This window comes from Leucoraja erinacea, unplaced genomic scaffold (genome assembly GCF_028641065.1).
Source record: "Leucoraja erinacea ecotype New England unplaced genomic scaffold, Leri_hhj_1 Leri_107S, whole genome shotgun sequence".
Lineage (NCBI taxonomy): Eukaryota > Metazoa > Chordata > Chondrichthyes > Rajiformes > Rajidae > Leucoraja > Leucoraja erinaceus.
Window position 1 is genome coordinate 264,036 of NW_026575319.1, and position 15,081 is coordinate 279,116.

The following is a 15,081-nucleotide window of genomic DNA, read 5'->3' on the forward strand; positions in this document are numbered from 1 at the left end:
TGCCTTTGCCATCCAGCCAACCCGCTATCCATGCAAGTATCTGCCCTTTGATAGCATGGGATCTCATATTCCTTAGGAGCCTCATGTGTGGCACCTTATCAAAGGCTGTCTAAAAATCTACCTTGAACAATTTACCTTGGACATCCAGATAAATTCCGGCAATCTCATCCCCCTTCGAAAGGGTTTCCTTTCTTCTTGGGTTCAAAATCACTTCATAAATTCCACTGTCTTGCACTTCCAAATTCCTGAGAAGCAGAGTGCCTGCGGTGACATTAAACCTTGCTCGGTGTTGGTAAAATGGATTCAAAATAAACCTGGTTTCTGAATAATGGATGATCAAATTATTTGTTTTATAGTTGAGGAAGCTCCACCGAATTGATTCTTCATTTGTGGGTTTAAATCCAAGTAGCAAAACAGAGGAATGCACCTTGCGGACAATGCGGATCAAGTCATCCATTTTGTTGGTTTGTATATCTGGAAGACAAATGGTCAAAATAAACATAGCACCATACAATGTTTATCCCCTGTAATTCAGAGGTGTAAGTGGTATTCTAAACCTGTTCACCCAGATTCCCTAATCCTCCCCCTCCTCACCTTAAACCTGTAAAACAAAACCCTTTGGTTAATGCTCTTCTGCAACAGGGAAGTTTCACACTGCCCACTCTTCTACATTACTAAAAGTCTGACCTTGACCACTTCCTGTTGTTCTGTATATTGATTTTAGAAAAAACTCTGCCACTTACGGCTGTAATTTTTGGCCATCTTACTCAGAGTCCCCCTCCGCTGCGCATGACAAGAGGATTTTTCCCATCGATGAAAGATAAAAAAGCTATTAGTGTTAAAAAAATGTTGAGATTCTCTCTCCTGAAGGCCACGACCCTTCCGGAGGGACTATAAAACCCGGAAGTGTTGAGTGCCTCATTCAGTCTCTGCAAGACGGGGGAGCGAGAGGGTCATGCCTCTCAGTCAGAGCTGTGAATAACACTGAACACATGTCTACTAAACTGTGAGTGTTTTTACTGACCTGTCAGTGCCCTTAATGTGGTTTGGAAATGCTAAAGCTGTTGCATTTGGTTTGGAAATGCTAAAGCTGTGTTGCCTTTGGTTTGGAAATGCGAAAGCTGTGTTGCCTAATTAAAGTTGCCTTGCCTTATATATAATTAAAAGTCTAATCTTGACCAATTCCTGTTGATTTCAGAAAAAATGTTGCCACGTATGGTAGTGAATTTTGACCATCTTGTCCCCCTCTGCTCATCAGGTGCCCATTGATGAAAAATAAAAGAGTGATTAGTGTTTAAAAAATGTTGAGATTCTCTCACCTGTCAATCATGCCTTGAGGGTCACGCCCCTTCTGGTGGGGGGGGGGGCCTATAAAACTCAGAAGTGTGGGCGTGGCTCAGTCTTTGCAAGATGGTGGAGGGAGAGGTCACAACTCGCTGTCTTTAGTGGCCTTGCACCCTGCTTCAAATGGTATGAAACTGCACTTGAATTAGGTGGCCTTGCACCCTGCTTGAAGTGGTAAGAAACTGCACTTGAATTTAGTGGCCTTTCACCCTGCATGAAATGGAATTTCAAGGAATAGCCGTGAGTCAACTGCCAGCCCACCAGCCATGAGTGTGTGAGCTGCCAGCACAACAGGCTTGAGTGACTGAGCCACCAGCTGAAGAATTCATTTGGCCCACAATGTCCATACTAGCCATCTGGAAACCAGTCCCTTTAGCCCATAACACATATACTAGCGCTCCAGGTAGCCCCCCCCCCGGCCACCAATATTGGAATTGGTGAAGAGGTGGAATATTACGTTGGGGGACCGGCCCTCCCGTGTGATGCTGGGACCCAACGGGTCCCACTTGGTCTTGCACTTTTATATATCTCAACCAGGTCCCTCTCACAACCTCCTCTCATCCAAATAAAACATGCCCAGTCTGAAAGGTTCCATCCTTGATAATATCCCAGTAAACCCTCTTTGCCCTCTCTTCAAACACGTCCTTCCTATAAATAGTGCGACAACCATTACTGCACTCAATCAGATGATGAGTTGACAGAACAATGGTAGGGTGAACATGGAAAAGGTGAACAAATGAAGGGGGGTCCTGGATAGAATGGTGTGGAATACCTCAAACTGGAAAATTAAATGTCATACTACTAGACACAGTTACCCAGTAGAAAATTGTAGTTGTCCTTCTGGCTTACATTTGGCCTCACCATGGCTGAGAACAGATCTATTGATGCACTAATAGGAAGAACAGTGGAAACAACATGCCTCTAGACAACTCAAGATATCTATAGAGCTAATATGGGCCAAAGGGATAACATATGTAGGTGAAAAGCTAGGCGTAGATGTGTGACGGTGCTGTACAACTTTATCAGAAGATGGGTCATCAAAGAATTTGAAAAATGAGGCCAAAAGACATTTGGACATCTTTATGGATTGGAAGGGTTTGAAGGGATATGGGCCAAAGGCAGGCAAATGGGACTGGCCCAGTATGTCAACTTGGTGGGCATGGACAGGGTGAGCTCAAAGGCCTGTTTCCATGCTGTACAACTCCATGACACAAATTGAACATGTCTGCATTGGTGCAGTAACAGTTCCAGCATTCCTCTTCGATGTGAAAGGAGGAGGTAACAATCGGTACCTGCAAGGACTGAAGGTTCATCAAGATTGTCATCACTGTTACGTGCCCGCTTCAATTCATCCATTGCAGAAGAATTTCTCTTCACTTGATCAAGACCAGATCTCCTTCCGGCAAATTCTGAAGCTGGGGTGACAAAATCCCACTGCCTCACTGTGTCATTTTCTATTCCTTCTATTATTAAAGGAGATGGTAAAAAAGAGGAATATCTGTGTAGAAACGAGGCACCAGCTAAAAACCCTGCAATGACAACGGTGTTAGAGTTCAGAGATCTTCTTTATTTTGGTCCATAAACAAGTCCACCATTACCAAAAACAAATCCCCCTCCCTTCCCCATGAGTGTCATTGTCTGAGACTACCCCACACTTCTCGAGTGCGGTAATCCAAAACCCACCCCACCTAAAATTGGAGAACTCATATTCATATCGTAAGGTTGTAAGCTCCCATGCGGAATATGAGGAGTTGTTCCTCCAGTAATGGAGGAGCCCAGGACAGAACGGTCAATGTGGGAATTGGGAGGGGAGTTAGAGAGGTTAGCAATAGGGAGATGCAGTGGGCATGTAGGACAAGCATATGTGTTCAGCGAAACAGTCGCCAAGTCAATGCTTGGACTAGCCGGTGTGCAGGAGGCCATATCGAGAACACAGTGTATAATAGATGAGATTAGAGGTGGTGTACGTCAACCTCTGTCTCACCTGGAACGACTGCTGAAGGTATAAGGGCAGGAGTTGCATCCCCTGCAGCTGCAGGGGAAATAATCTGGGGAAGGGGTAATTTGGTTGGGAAGGGATGAGCAAAGCAAGGAGTTGCAGAAGTAGTATGTTTATAGTAGACGTCAGTCGACAGTCCTTCTGAACCTTCTGAATTTTGTAGTCGGCAGGGCAGTACTCTGCATATCGCCAATTTGGACAATTTAACATTTTTATCAAGCCAATTAACCTACAAACCTGTGGGTCTTTGGAGTGTGGGAGGAAACCGAAGATCTCGGAGAAAACCCACGCTGATCACGGGGAGAACGTACAAACTCCGTACAGACAGCACCCGTAGTCGGGATCGAACCTGGGTCTCTGGCGCTGCATTATGCTGTAAGGCTGCAACTCTGCCACCAGTCTGTCCCTTGTGATGGACTCACATGTGTTTGGTGTTAAATCGCATTTTATTAAACTGCTATATCCCCATTTTCAAGCCTGGCCTCCATAACTTTGTAAATACCCTACAGATCTCACATTCCGATAAACTTCACCATTCAATATGGCCATGGCTAATCAAATATTCTAGCCTCAACCTTTCTTCGGGGCTAGTTCCCCAATTCCCTCACATCCTCAATCGAAGAAAATGTTTATCTATCTTCCCTTTACATATAATTAGTGTTCTGGCCTCCACCATCCCCGGGGCAGAGAATTCCAGACATTCGCCACCCTCTGAGAGATAGTATGTACCCCCAGCTGTAAAGGACAGTGTCCTTATTTTACTGCAGTCCCCTTGTTTAACTTGCTGAGGAATCAAAGTCTGGCAGCACAGCTGTCTCATGGCGCCAGAGACCCGGGTTAGACCCTGACCTCGGCCACTGTCTGTGTGCAGTTTACTCGTTCTCCCTAAGACCGCGTGGGTGCTCCAGGTTCCCCCCACACCCAAAGACGTGCGGGTTTGTAGGTTAATTGGCCTCTGTAAATTGCCTTTAAGGAGCGGATGTGAAAATGGGATAAGATAGAACCAGTGTGAACGGGTCGACATGTGCTCGGTGGGCTTTGATGGCAGGTCTTTCATATGAAGAAAGACTGGATAGACTCGGCTTGTACTCGCTAGAATTTAGGAGATTGAGGGGGGATCATATAGAAACTTACAATATTCTTAAGGGGTTGGACAGGCTAGATGCAGGAAGATTGTTCCCGATGTTGGGGAAGTCCAGAACAAGGGGTCACAGTTTAAGGATAAGGGAGAAATCTTTTAGGACCGTGAGAGTGGTGAATCTGTGGAATTCTCTGCCACAGAAAGTAGTTGAGGCCACACAGTTCATTGGCTATATTTAAGAGGGAGTTAGATGTGGCCCTTGTGGCTAAAGGGATCAGGGGGTATGGAGAGAAGGCAGGTACAGGATACTGAGTTGGATGATCAGCCATGATCATATTGAATGGCCTACTCCTGCACCTATTCTATGTTCTACCATTCAGACCTGGTGCTCCTCTACCCACAGCCGCCGCCACTGCCTGGCAACCTTGGCCCTGACCCCGACCCTGACCCTGGCCCTGACCTTGCCCCTGACCCTGGCCTTGCCCTAGCCCTGGCCCTGACCCCGGCCCTGCCCCTGACCCGGCCCCTGACCCTGGCCCTGACCCTGGCCCTGACCCTGGCCCTGACCCCTGACCCAGGCCCTGATCCGGCCCTTGACCCTTGCCCTGACCCTGGCCCTGACCCTGGCCCTGACCCCGGCCCTGCCCCTGGCCCTGCCCCGGCCCTAACCCTGACCCTGCCCCTGACCCGGCCCCTGACCCTGGCCCTGACCTTGCCCCTGACCCTGGCCCTGACCCCAGCCCTGCCCCTGATCTGGACCCTGACCCTGGCCCTGACCCTGGCCCTGACCTTGCCCCTGACCCTGGCCCTGCCCCGGCCCCTGGCCCTGCCCCGGCCCTAACCCTGACCCCGGCACCGGCCCTGACCCCGTCCACCGGTGACACTCATCCCTCAATGTAGGTATGTTACAAAGCCTACCTGAAGCGTCGCTGAGAATCTGTCCCAGCCCCGTGTGTGTGATTTTGGCACTGTTTAGAGGGGGCGGGTTTAAAACGCGATTTTTACTAGGCTGTTCCAATCGAAGATGTTCAGCCTAGTAAATCATTAACGAAAAATCGCTGAAAGACCCCGTCGCAAAAGGTATTATTAGTTTTATAGGCCTCGAATAATAGTTATAATAGTTTTAAAATCACTCTCTCAACCCGCGACCTCTCGCAGCCCCAGGGTTTTATAAAGCAAACAATTAAAGGTATGTACCTTATTTTTACATTAAAAGGGGCTTCATAAGACCCCTTTATACAAAGTTTACTATAGCGAGTAGTTCATTTTGGGCTCTGGGCATTGAGGGCACAAATCTACCGCAATGTGAACGTTCTAAACCAGCGCGTTCACAGGAACCCACTAGAAAGCTGATTTAAAATGGACTTTAATTTACAGCAATTGAACACTAAATTCCTTCCATTTGGCCTATAAATTAATGTAAATGAGATTTAAAAATCATGTTTTATTGTGAATTATTTGTGAATATTATTTGGACACTTAGGCTATTTAAAAATGTTAATCATTTATTAAGAAATGGATGGATGTTTAGATCTAGTAATTGAAGTTTGAAATTAGCTACAAGTGGGTAACTAACTAATTGTATGCTTTAATTTCAGGTCATCCAAGTTAGATTATTTTATATTTGATTCAGAATGGTTCAATCTATGATAACTGAAAATTTCATTCAGTTCTCTTAATTTTTAAGAAGGTTATGGGCTTTTGACTGTCCACGATCACAGCTTTTTTGTTATGTCCATAGAAAATCAATAGGGAACAAGATGCTAATTTCCGAGTATGAAAATGGCCACAACTTTTTAAATAATTGAGATATGAAAGTGAATTAGGTGTCAAATTAAACTTCTTTTTATGCTTTATCTGATGGGATAAATTACAGACTTGATTTTTTAAATCTCAAAATGTTGTAACATTGCTACTCAATGCCAGCCTCATCCCATTGCCACAGCTTCCCACACACCGCTTCCATCGAGCAGAACAGCAGGTGCTCGAGTCACTCTGCGCCTTACCCAGGCCGGGCCACACAAGCACGACAGCCGCAAACCTCATGTCGACAGCTGCTCGACAACCTGCAGGCTCCGTCTCCTAGGGAACCGCGCAGGCCCAAATAGGTCCCGCCCCCCAGCCTCAAAGATCCACCCACATGGCCCTGCCCCCACACGACCCCTCCCCCCACCCCCCCACAGCCCCCCCCACACAGCCCCTCCCCCACACAGCCCCCTCCCCCACACAGCCCCTCCCCCACACAGCCCCGCCCCCACACAGCCCCTCCCCCACACAGCCCCCCCCCCCCACACGGCCCCGCCCCCACACAGCCCCTCCCCCACACAGCCCCTCCCCCACACAGCCCCTCCCCCACACAGCCCCTCCCCCCCACACAGCCCCCCCCACACAGCCCCGCCCCCACACAGCCCCTCCCCCCCACAGCCCCCCCCCACACAGCCCCTCCCCCCAGAACCCCCCTCCCCCACCCCCCCCCCCACAGAACCCCGCCCCCCACAGCCCCTCCCCCACACAGCCCCTCCCCCACACAGCCCCCTCCCCCACACAGCCCCCCCCCCCACAGCCCCTCCCCCACACAGCCCCTCCCCCACACAGCCCCTCCCCCCACAGCAGCCCCCACACAGCCCCCCCCACACAGCCCCTCCCCCACCCGGCCCCGCCCCCCCACACAGCCCCTCCCCCCCACAGCCCCTCCCCCACACAGCCCCTCCCCCCCACAGCCCCTCCCCCCCACAGCCCCTCCCCCCACAGCCCCCCCCCACACAGCCCCCTCCCCCACACAGCCCCCCCACACAGCCCCCCCCCACACAGCCCCGCCCCCACACAGCCCCCCCCCCACACAGCCCCTCCCCCACACAGCCCCTCCCCCACACACCCCTCCCCCACACACAGCCCCTCCCCCACCGCCCCCCTCCCCCCCCACACAGCCCCTGCCCCCACACAGCCCCCCCCACACAGCCCCTCCCCCACACAGCCCCGCCCCCCACAGCCCCTCCCCCACACAGCCCCGCCCCCCACACACCCCCCCCCCCACACAGCCCCTCCCCCACACAGCCCCTCCCCCACACAGCCCCTCCCCCACATGGCCCCGCCCCCACACAGCCCCTCCCCCACACAGCCCCTCCCCCACACAGCCCCTCCCCCACACAGCCCCTCCCCCACACAGCCCCTCCCCCACACAGCCCCTCCCCCACACAGCCCCTCCCCCACACAGCCCCTCCCCCACACAGCCCCTCCCCCCACAGCCCCTCCCCCCCCAGCCCCTCCCCCCACACAGCCCCTCCCCCACACAGCCCCTCCCCCCACACCTCCCCCACACCCCTCCCCCAGCCCCCTCCAGCCCCTCCCCCCACACAGCCCCCCCCCACACACAGCCCCTCCCCCACACAGCCCCTCCCCCACACACCCCCCTCCCCCACACAGCCCCTCCCCCCACACAGCCCCTCCCCCACACAGCCCCTCCCCCACACAGCCCCTCCCCCCACACAGCCCCTCCCCCCACACAGCCCCCCCCCCCACACAGCCCCTCCCCCACACAGCCCCTCCCCCACACAGCCCCTCCCCCACACAGCCCCTCCCCCACACAGCCCCTCCCCCCACACATCCCCTCCCCCCACACAGCCCCTCCCCCACACAGCCCCTCCCCCACACAGCCCCTCCCCCACACAGCCCCTCCCCCACACAGCCCCTCCCCCCATCCCCTCCCACACACAGCCCCTCCCCCACACACCCCCCCCCCCCCACAGCCCCCCCCCCACACAGCCCCTCCCCCACACAGCCCCTCCCCCACACAGCCCCTCCCCCCACAGCCCCCCCACACAACCCCCCCCCCACACAGCCCCAGCCCCCACACAGCCCCTCCCCCACACAGCCCCTCCCCCCACACAGCCCCTCCCCCACACAGCCCCCCCCCCCACACAGCCCCTCCCCCCCACCCCTCCCCCACACAGCCCCTCCCCCACACATCCCCTCCCCCACACAGCCCCTCCCCCACACAGCCCCTCCCCCACACAGCCCCTCCCCCACACGGCCCCCCCCCCACACAGCCCCGCCCCCACACACACCCCCCCCCCACACATACCCCCCCCCACCAGCCCCTCCCCCCACACAGCCCCTCCCCCACACAGCCCCTCCCCCACACACCCCTCCCCCACACACCCCCCCTCCCCCACACAGCCCCTCCCCCCCACACCTCCCCCACACAGCCCCCCCACACAGCCCCTCCCCCCACACATACCCAGCCCCCCCCACACAGCCCCTCCCCCACACAGCCCCTCCCCCACACAGCCCCTCCCCCCACACAGCCCCTCCCCCCACAGCCCCTCCCCCACACCCCCCTCCCCCACACAGCCCCTCCCCCACACAGCCCCTCCCCCCACAGCCCCTCCCCCACACAGCCCCTCCCCCCACACACCCCCCCCCCCACAGCCCCTCCCCCACACAGCCCCCTCCCCCCCCACACCCCCCCCCCCCCCACCCCCCCCCCCCACACAGCCCCCCCCCCACACCCCCCCCCCCCACACACAGCCCCTCCCCCACACAGCCCCTCCCCCACACAGCCCCTCCCCCACACAGCCCCTCCCCCCACAGCCCCTCCCCCACACAGCCCCTCCCCCCCACACAGCCCCTCCCCCCCACACCCCTCCCCCCACAGCCCCTCCCCCACAGCCCCTCCCCCACACAGCCCCTCCCCCACACACCCCCTCCCCCACACAGCCCCTCCCCCCCACACAGCCCCTCCCCCACACAGCCCCTCCCCCCCCACAGCCCCTCCCCCCACACCCCCTCCCCCACCCCTCCCCCCCACACAGCCCCCCCCCCCCCCACAGCCCCTCCCCCACACATACCCCTCCCCCCCACAGCCCCTCCCCCACACAGCCCCCCCTCCCCCACACAGCCCCCTCCCCCACACAGCCCCTCCCCCACACATCCCCTCCCCCCCTCCCCCACACATACCCCTCCCCCCACACAGCCCCTCCCCCCACACAGCCCCTCCCCCCCACAGCCCCTCCCCCCCAGCCCCTCCCCCCACACACCCCCTCCCCCCACAGCCCCACAGCCCCCCCACACAGCCCCCCCCCCCCACAGCCCCCCCCCCACAGCCCCCCCCCCACACAGCCCCTCCCCCACACAGCCCCTCCCCCACACAGCCCCTCCCCACACATACCCCTCCCCCCACACAGCCCCTCCCCCACACAGCCCCCTCCCCCCCACACCCTCCCCCCACACAGCCCCTCCCCCACACAGCCCCCTCCCCCACACAGCCCCCTCCCCCACACAGCCCCTCCCCCTCCCCCACAGCCCCTCCCCCACACACAGCCCCTCCCCACACATACCCCTCCCCCACACATACCCCTCCCCCACACAGCCCCTCCCCCCCACACAGCCCCTCCCCCCACCCAGCCCCTCCCCCCCACACAGCCCCTCCCCCACACACCCCCTCCCCCCACACAGCCCCTCCCCACATACCCCTCCCCCCCACATACCCCTCCCCCACCCCCCCCCCCACACAGCCCCTCCCCCACACATACCCCTCCCCCCCACAGCCCCTCCCCCACACAGCCCCTCCCCCACACATACCCCCCCCCACACACCACCCCCCCCCCACACAGCCCCTCCCCCACACAGCCCCTCCCCCACACAGCCCCCCCCCCCACACAGCCCCCCCCCCCACACAGCCCCTCCCCCACACAGCCCCTCCCCCCACCCAGCCCCTCCCCCCCACACAGCCCCCCCCACACATACCCCTCCCCCACCCATCCCCCCCCCCCCCCACACATACCCCTCCCCCACACGCCCCTCCCCCACACATACCCCTCCCCCCACCCCCTCCCCCCTCCCCCCCAGCCCCCCCCCCACACCCCCTCCCCCACACAGCCCCTCCCCCACAGCCCCTCCCCCACACAACCCCTCCCCCCCCACACAGCCCCCCCCCCCCCACATACCCCTCCCCCACACATACCCCTCCCCCACACACACCCCCTCCCCCACACAGCCCCTCCCCCCACAGCCCCTCCCCCACACAGCCCCTCCCCCCACACCCCCTCCCCCACACATACCCCTCCCCCACACATACCCCTCCCCCACACAGCCCCCCCCCACAGCACCCCCCCCCCCCACACACCCCCCCCCCACACAGCCCCCCCCCACACCAGCCCCCCCCCCACACCCCTCCCCACCCCCTCAGCACAGCCCCTCCCCCCACAGCCCCCCTCCCCCACACAGCCCCTCCCCCCCACAGCCCTCCCCCCACACACACCCCTCCCCCACACAGCCCCTCCCCCACACAGCCCCTCCCCCCCCACAGCCCCCCCCCCCCCACACAGCCCCTCCCCCCACCCCCCCCCCCCCCACACAGCCCCTCCCCCCCACACAGCCCCTCCCCCCCACACACCCCCCTCCCCCCCCCCCCCCCCTCCCCCCCCCCCCCCCCCCCCCCCCCCCCCCCCCCCCCCCTCCCCCACCCCCCCCCCCCCTCCCCCCCCCCCCCACAGCCCCTCCCCCACAGCCCCTCCCCCCACACACCCTCCCCCCAGCCCCCCCCCCACACCAGCCCCTCCCCCCACTCCCCCCCCCCCACACAGCCCCCCCCCCCCACAGCCCCCCCCCCACACAGCCCCTCCCCCCACAGCCCCTCCCCCACCCCCCCCCCACACAGCCCCTCCCCCACACAGCCCCTCCCCCACACAGCCCCTCCCCACACAGCCCCCCCACACCAGCCCCCCCCCACACAGCCCCTCCCCCAGCCCCCCCCACACAGCCCCCCCCCACACAGCCCCTCCCCCCACATCCCCCCCCCACAGCCCCCACAGCCCCCCCCCCCCCAGCCCCCTCCCCCACCCGCCCCTCCCCCCCCACCCCCCTCCCCCCCCCCCCCCCCCCCTTTACAGGCTACGACTGAAGCCGCACCCCTCCCCCCCCCGCCAGACACCCCCCCCCACCACCCCCCCCCCCCCCCCCCCCCCCCACAGCCCCCCCCCCACAGCCCCCCTCCCCCCACACAGCCCTCCCCCCCACAGCCCCCCCCCCACAGCCCCTCCCCCCCCACAGCCCCTCCCCCCCACCCCCCACCCACCCCTCCCCCACCCAGCCCCTCCCCCCACCCCCAGCCCCCCTCCCCCACACAGCCCCTCCAGTGGGGAGGGGGCCCCCCCCTCCCCCCAGCCCCTCCCCCCCCAGGGGAGGGGCCCCTCCCCCACAGCCCCTCCCCCACAGGGGCCCCTCCCCCACACAGCCCCTCCCGTGGGGACACCCGGGGCCCCCCACCCCCTCCCCCACCAGCCCCTCCCCTGGGGGCCCCTCCCCCCACACCCAGGGGGCCCCCCCCCACAGGGCCCCTCCCCCACACACCCCCCCGGGGAGGGGGGGGCGTGGGGACCCCCCGCGGGGCGTGGGCCCTCCCCCCCCGTAGCCCCTCCCCCCCACAGCCCACCCCCCCCGGGCGGGGCCCCTCCCCCACACACCCCCTGGGGAGGGGGCCCCCACGAGGGGCCACTCCGGACCCGTGGGGAGGGCCACCTCCCCTCCCCCACACAGGGGCGATTGGAGGGGCCCCCCCCAGGCCCCCCCCACACAGCCCCTCCCCCCCACCCCATCCCCCCCCCCCCCCCCCCACATGCCCCCCCCACACAGCCCCTCCCCCCCACACAGCCCCTCCCCCACACACAGCCCCTCCCCCCACAGCCCCTCCCCCACCCATACCCCTCCCCCACACAGCCCCTCCCCCACACAGCCCCTCCCCCCCAGCCCCTCCCCCACCCCAGCCAGACCCCTCCCCCACACAGCCCTGCCCCCCACATCCCCTTCGCTTCGCCCTCAGCCACCACAGCCCCTCCCCCAGGCCCCCCCCCCCACCCCAGCCCCTCCCCCCACACCCCCCCCTCCCCCACACAGCCCCTCCCCCACACAGACCCCAGCCCCCACCCCAGCCTGACCCCCCCACAGCCCAGCCCCCACCCAGCCCCTGACCCCACCCAGCCCCCTCCCCCCACACAGCCCCCCCCCCACCCAGCCCCTCCCCCACCCCAGCCTGACCCCCACCACACCCCTCCCCCCCACCAGCCCCTCCCCCCCACAGCCCCTCCCCCACCCCAGCCCCTCCCCCACCAGCCCCTCCCCCACACACCAGCCCCTCCCCCCCCCACAGCCCCCTCCCCCACCCCAGCCTGACCCCAGCATGACCCAGCCCCTCCCCCCACCCAGCCCCCCCCCCCACACAGCCCCTCCCCCCCACCCCCCCCCTGACCCCACCCCCCCCCCCCCAGCCCCCCCCCAGCCTGACCCCAGCCCCCCCCCCCCCCCAGCCCCCAGCCTGACCCCAGCCCCTCCCCCCCCAGCCTGCCCCTCCCCCCCCACCCCCCCTCCCCCACACAGCCCCTCCCCCCACAGCCAGCCTCCCCCCCACAGCCCCTCCCCCCCCACAGCCCCTCCCCCCACCCTGACCCCCCCCCCCCCAGCCTGACCCCCCTCCCCCACCCCCAGCCTGACCCCCCCCTCCAGCCCTGACCCCACTCCAGCCTGACCCCAGCCCCCCCACACACACAGCTGACCCCCCACACCCCCTCCTGACACCCAGCCCCCCCTCCCCCACACAGCCCCTCCCCCACCCCAGCCCCTCCCCCCATACCCCTCCCCCACACATACCCCCCCCCAGCCCCCACATCCAGCCTGACCCCAGCCCCCCCCCCCCACACCCCCCCCTCCCCCACACTGACCCCTCCCCCACACTGCCCCTCCCCCACCACACCCCCCCCCACCACCCAGCCCCTCCCCCCACAGCCCCTCCCCCCACAACACCCCAGCCCCCACACTGCCCCTCCCCCAGCCACAGCCCAGCCCCCCAGCGCCGCCCCAGCCCGGCTCCAGCCTGAACCAGCGGTTCCAGGTTGAGGAGCCTGGGGGCGGGGCGTGTGGAGGGGGCCCCGTGGGGAGGGGGCGGGACCGCGGGGAGGGGGCGGGGCGTGGGGCCTGGGGCGGGGCCTGGGGAGGGGACCGGGGCGTGGGGGAGGGCCCAGCGTGGGGGCGGGGCCAGGGGGACCCCACCCCAGCCTGACCCGGGGCGTGGGAGGGGGCGGGGCGTGGAGGGGGCGGGGCGTGGGGAGGGGGCCCAGCCTGCGTGGGGCCCCGGGGCGTGGGGAGGGGCGACCCGTGGGGAGGGGGCGGGGCGTGGGGAGGGGGCGGGGCTCCAGGAGGGGGCGCCTCCAGCCCCGGGGCGTGGGGAGGGGGCGGGGCGTGGGCCTGACCCCAGCTGACCCCAGGGAGGGGCCTGACCCAGCCTGGGGAGGGACTGGGGCGGGGAGGGGGCCTGGGGAGGGGCGTGACCCCAGGGGGCGGGGCGTGGGGACCCCACCCCCAGGAGGGGGCCAGCCTGACCCCAGGGGGCCCCAGGGGGCGTGGGAGGGGGCGGGGACCCCAGGGGGCGGGGGCTGAGGAGGGGGCTGACCCCGTGTGGAGGGGGCTGACCCCGCCTGGGGAGGGGGCCCCGTGGGGAGGGGGCCAGCGTGGGGACCCCGGGGCGTGAGGAGGGGGCGGGGCGCCTGACCCGGGGCGTGGGGCCTGGGGCGGGGCCGGTGGAGGGGGCGGGGCCGTGTGCGTAGCGCCCCCTGCGGTTGCCTTGACAACGACGCCCGCCCAGCGGCCGGGGGGAGCCTGAGGCCTAAGCCAGTGCCAGTGAGCCTGAGCCTGACCCCAGGCCGGGTCAGCCTCGGCTCGACCCCGGCTTCGCTTCGCTTCAGCCAGTGAGGTTGAGGTTGAGGCCTGGCCCCAGCCGACCCCGGCACCAGCCTGATTCCCAGCTTGACCCTACCCCCTTTCATCATTCAGGGTAAGGAACTGCGCCTGACATTTACAGCGGGGACCCCAGTGAGGATGTGAGACAACGCCTGAAAGCCCAGGTGACCCCCCCACCCCCAGCCTGACCCCAGCCTGACCCCAGCCTGACCCCAGCCTGACCCCACCCCCCAGCCTGACCCCAGCCCCCAGCCTGACCCCACCCCAGCCTGACCCCCACCCCCAGCCTGACCCCAGCTGACTCCCCCAGCCTCCAGCCTGACCCCAGCCTCCAGCCTGACCCCCCCACCCCCAGCCCCCAGCCTGACCCCAGCCTGACCCCAGCCTGACCCCAGCCTCCAGCCTGACCCCAGCCTGACCCCCCACCCCCAGCTGACCCCTGACCCCAGCCCCAGCCTGACCCCACCCCAGCCTCCAGCCTGACCCCAGCCTCCAGCCTGACCCCCAGCCTGACCCTCAGCCTCCAGCCTGACCCCAGCCTGACCCCAGCCCTCCAGCCTGACCCCACCCCAGCCTCCAGCCTGACCCCAGCCTCCAGCCTGACCCCCTGACCCCAGCCTGACCCCAGCCTCCAGCCTGACCCCAGCCTCCACCCCTGACCCCAGCCTGACCCCAGCCTGACTCCAGCCTCCAGCCTGACCCCAGCCTCCAGCCTGACCCCAGCCTGACCCCAGCCTCCAGCCTGACCCCAGCCTCCAGCCTGACCCCAGCCTCCAGCCTGACCCCAGCCTGACTCCAGCCTGACCCCAGCCTGACTCCAGCCTGACCCCAGCCTCCCTCCAGCCTGACCCCAGCCTGACTCCAGCCTGACCCCAGCCTGACTCCAGCCTGACCCCAGCCTGACTCCAGCCTGACCCCAGCCTCCAGC

The 15,081-nt window shown here is 64.3% G+C and overlaps 2 protein-coding genes across 2 annotated transcripts in view; one reads left to right on the plus strand and one right to left on the minus strand.

The window, feature by feature from the left end:
* The window catches only part of LOC129715261 (uncharacterized), a 41,581-nt gene extending 27,342 nt beyond the window's left edge, over positions 1-14,239 (minus strand). Inside the window, exons 1-5 of the mRNA XM_055665119.1 lie at positions 13,797-14,239; positions 13,233-13,710; positions 6,431-6,506; positions 2,637-2,873; positions 136-474 (exon numbers count right to left, since the gene is read on the minus strand). Coding sequence (XP_055521094.1) covers positions 136-474; positions 2,637-2,873; positions 6,431-6,506; positions 13,233-13,710; positions 13,797-14,239 — 1,573 coding nt within the window. The remainder of the gene's footprint in view (positions 1-135; positions 475-2,636; positions 2,874-6,430; positions 6,507-13,232; positions 13,711-13,796) is intronic.
* The window catches only part of LOC129715255 (uncharacterized), a 34,849-nt gene continuing 34,006 nt past the window's right edge, over positions 14,239-15,081 (plus strand). Inside the window, exon 1 of the mRNA XM_055665112.1 lies at positions 14,239-14,247. The gene's annotated coding sequence lies outside the window, so the exon portion shown is untranslated. The remainder of the gene's footprint in view (positions 14,248-15,081) is intronic.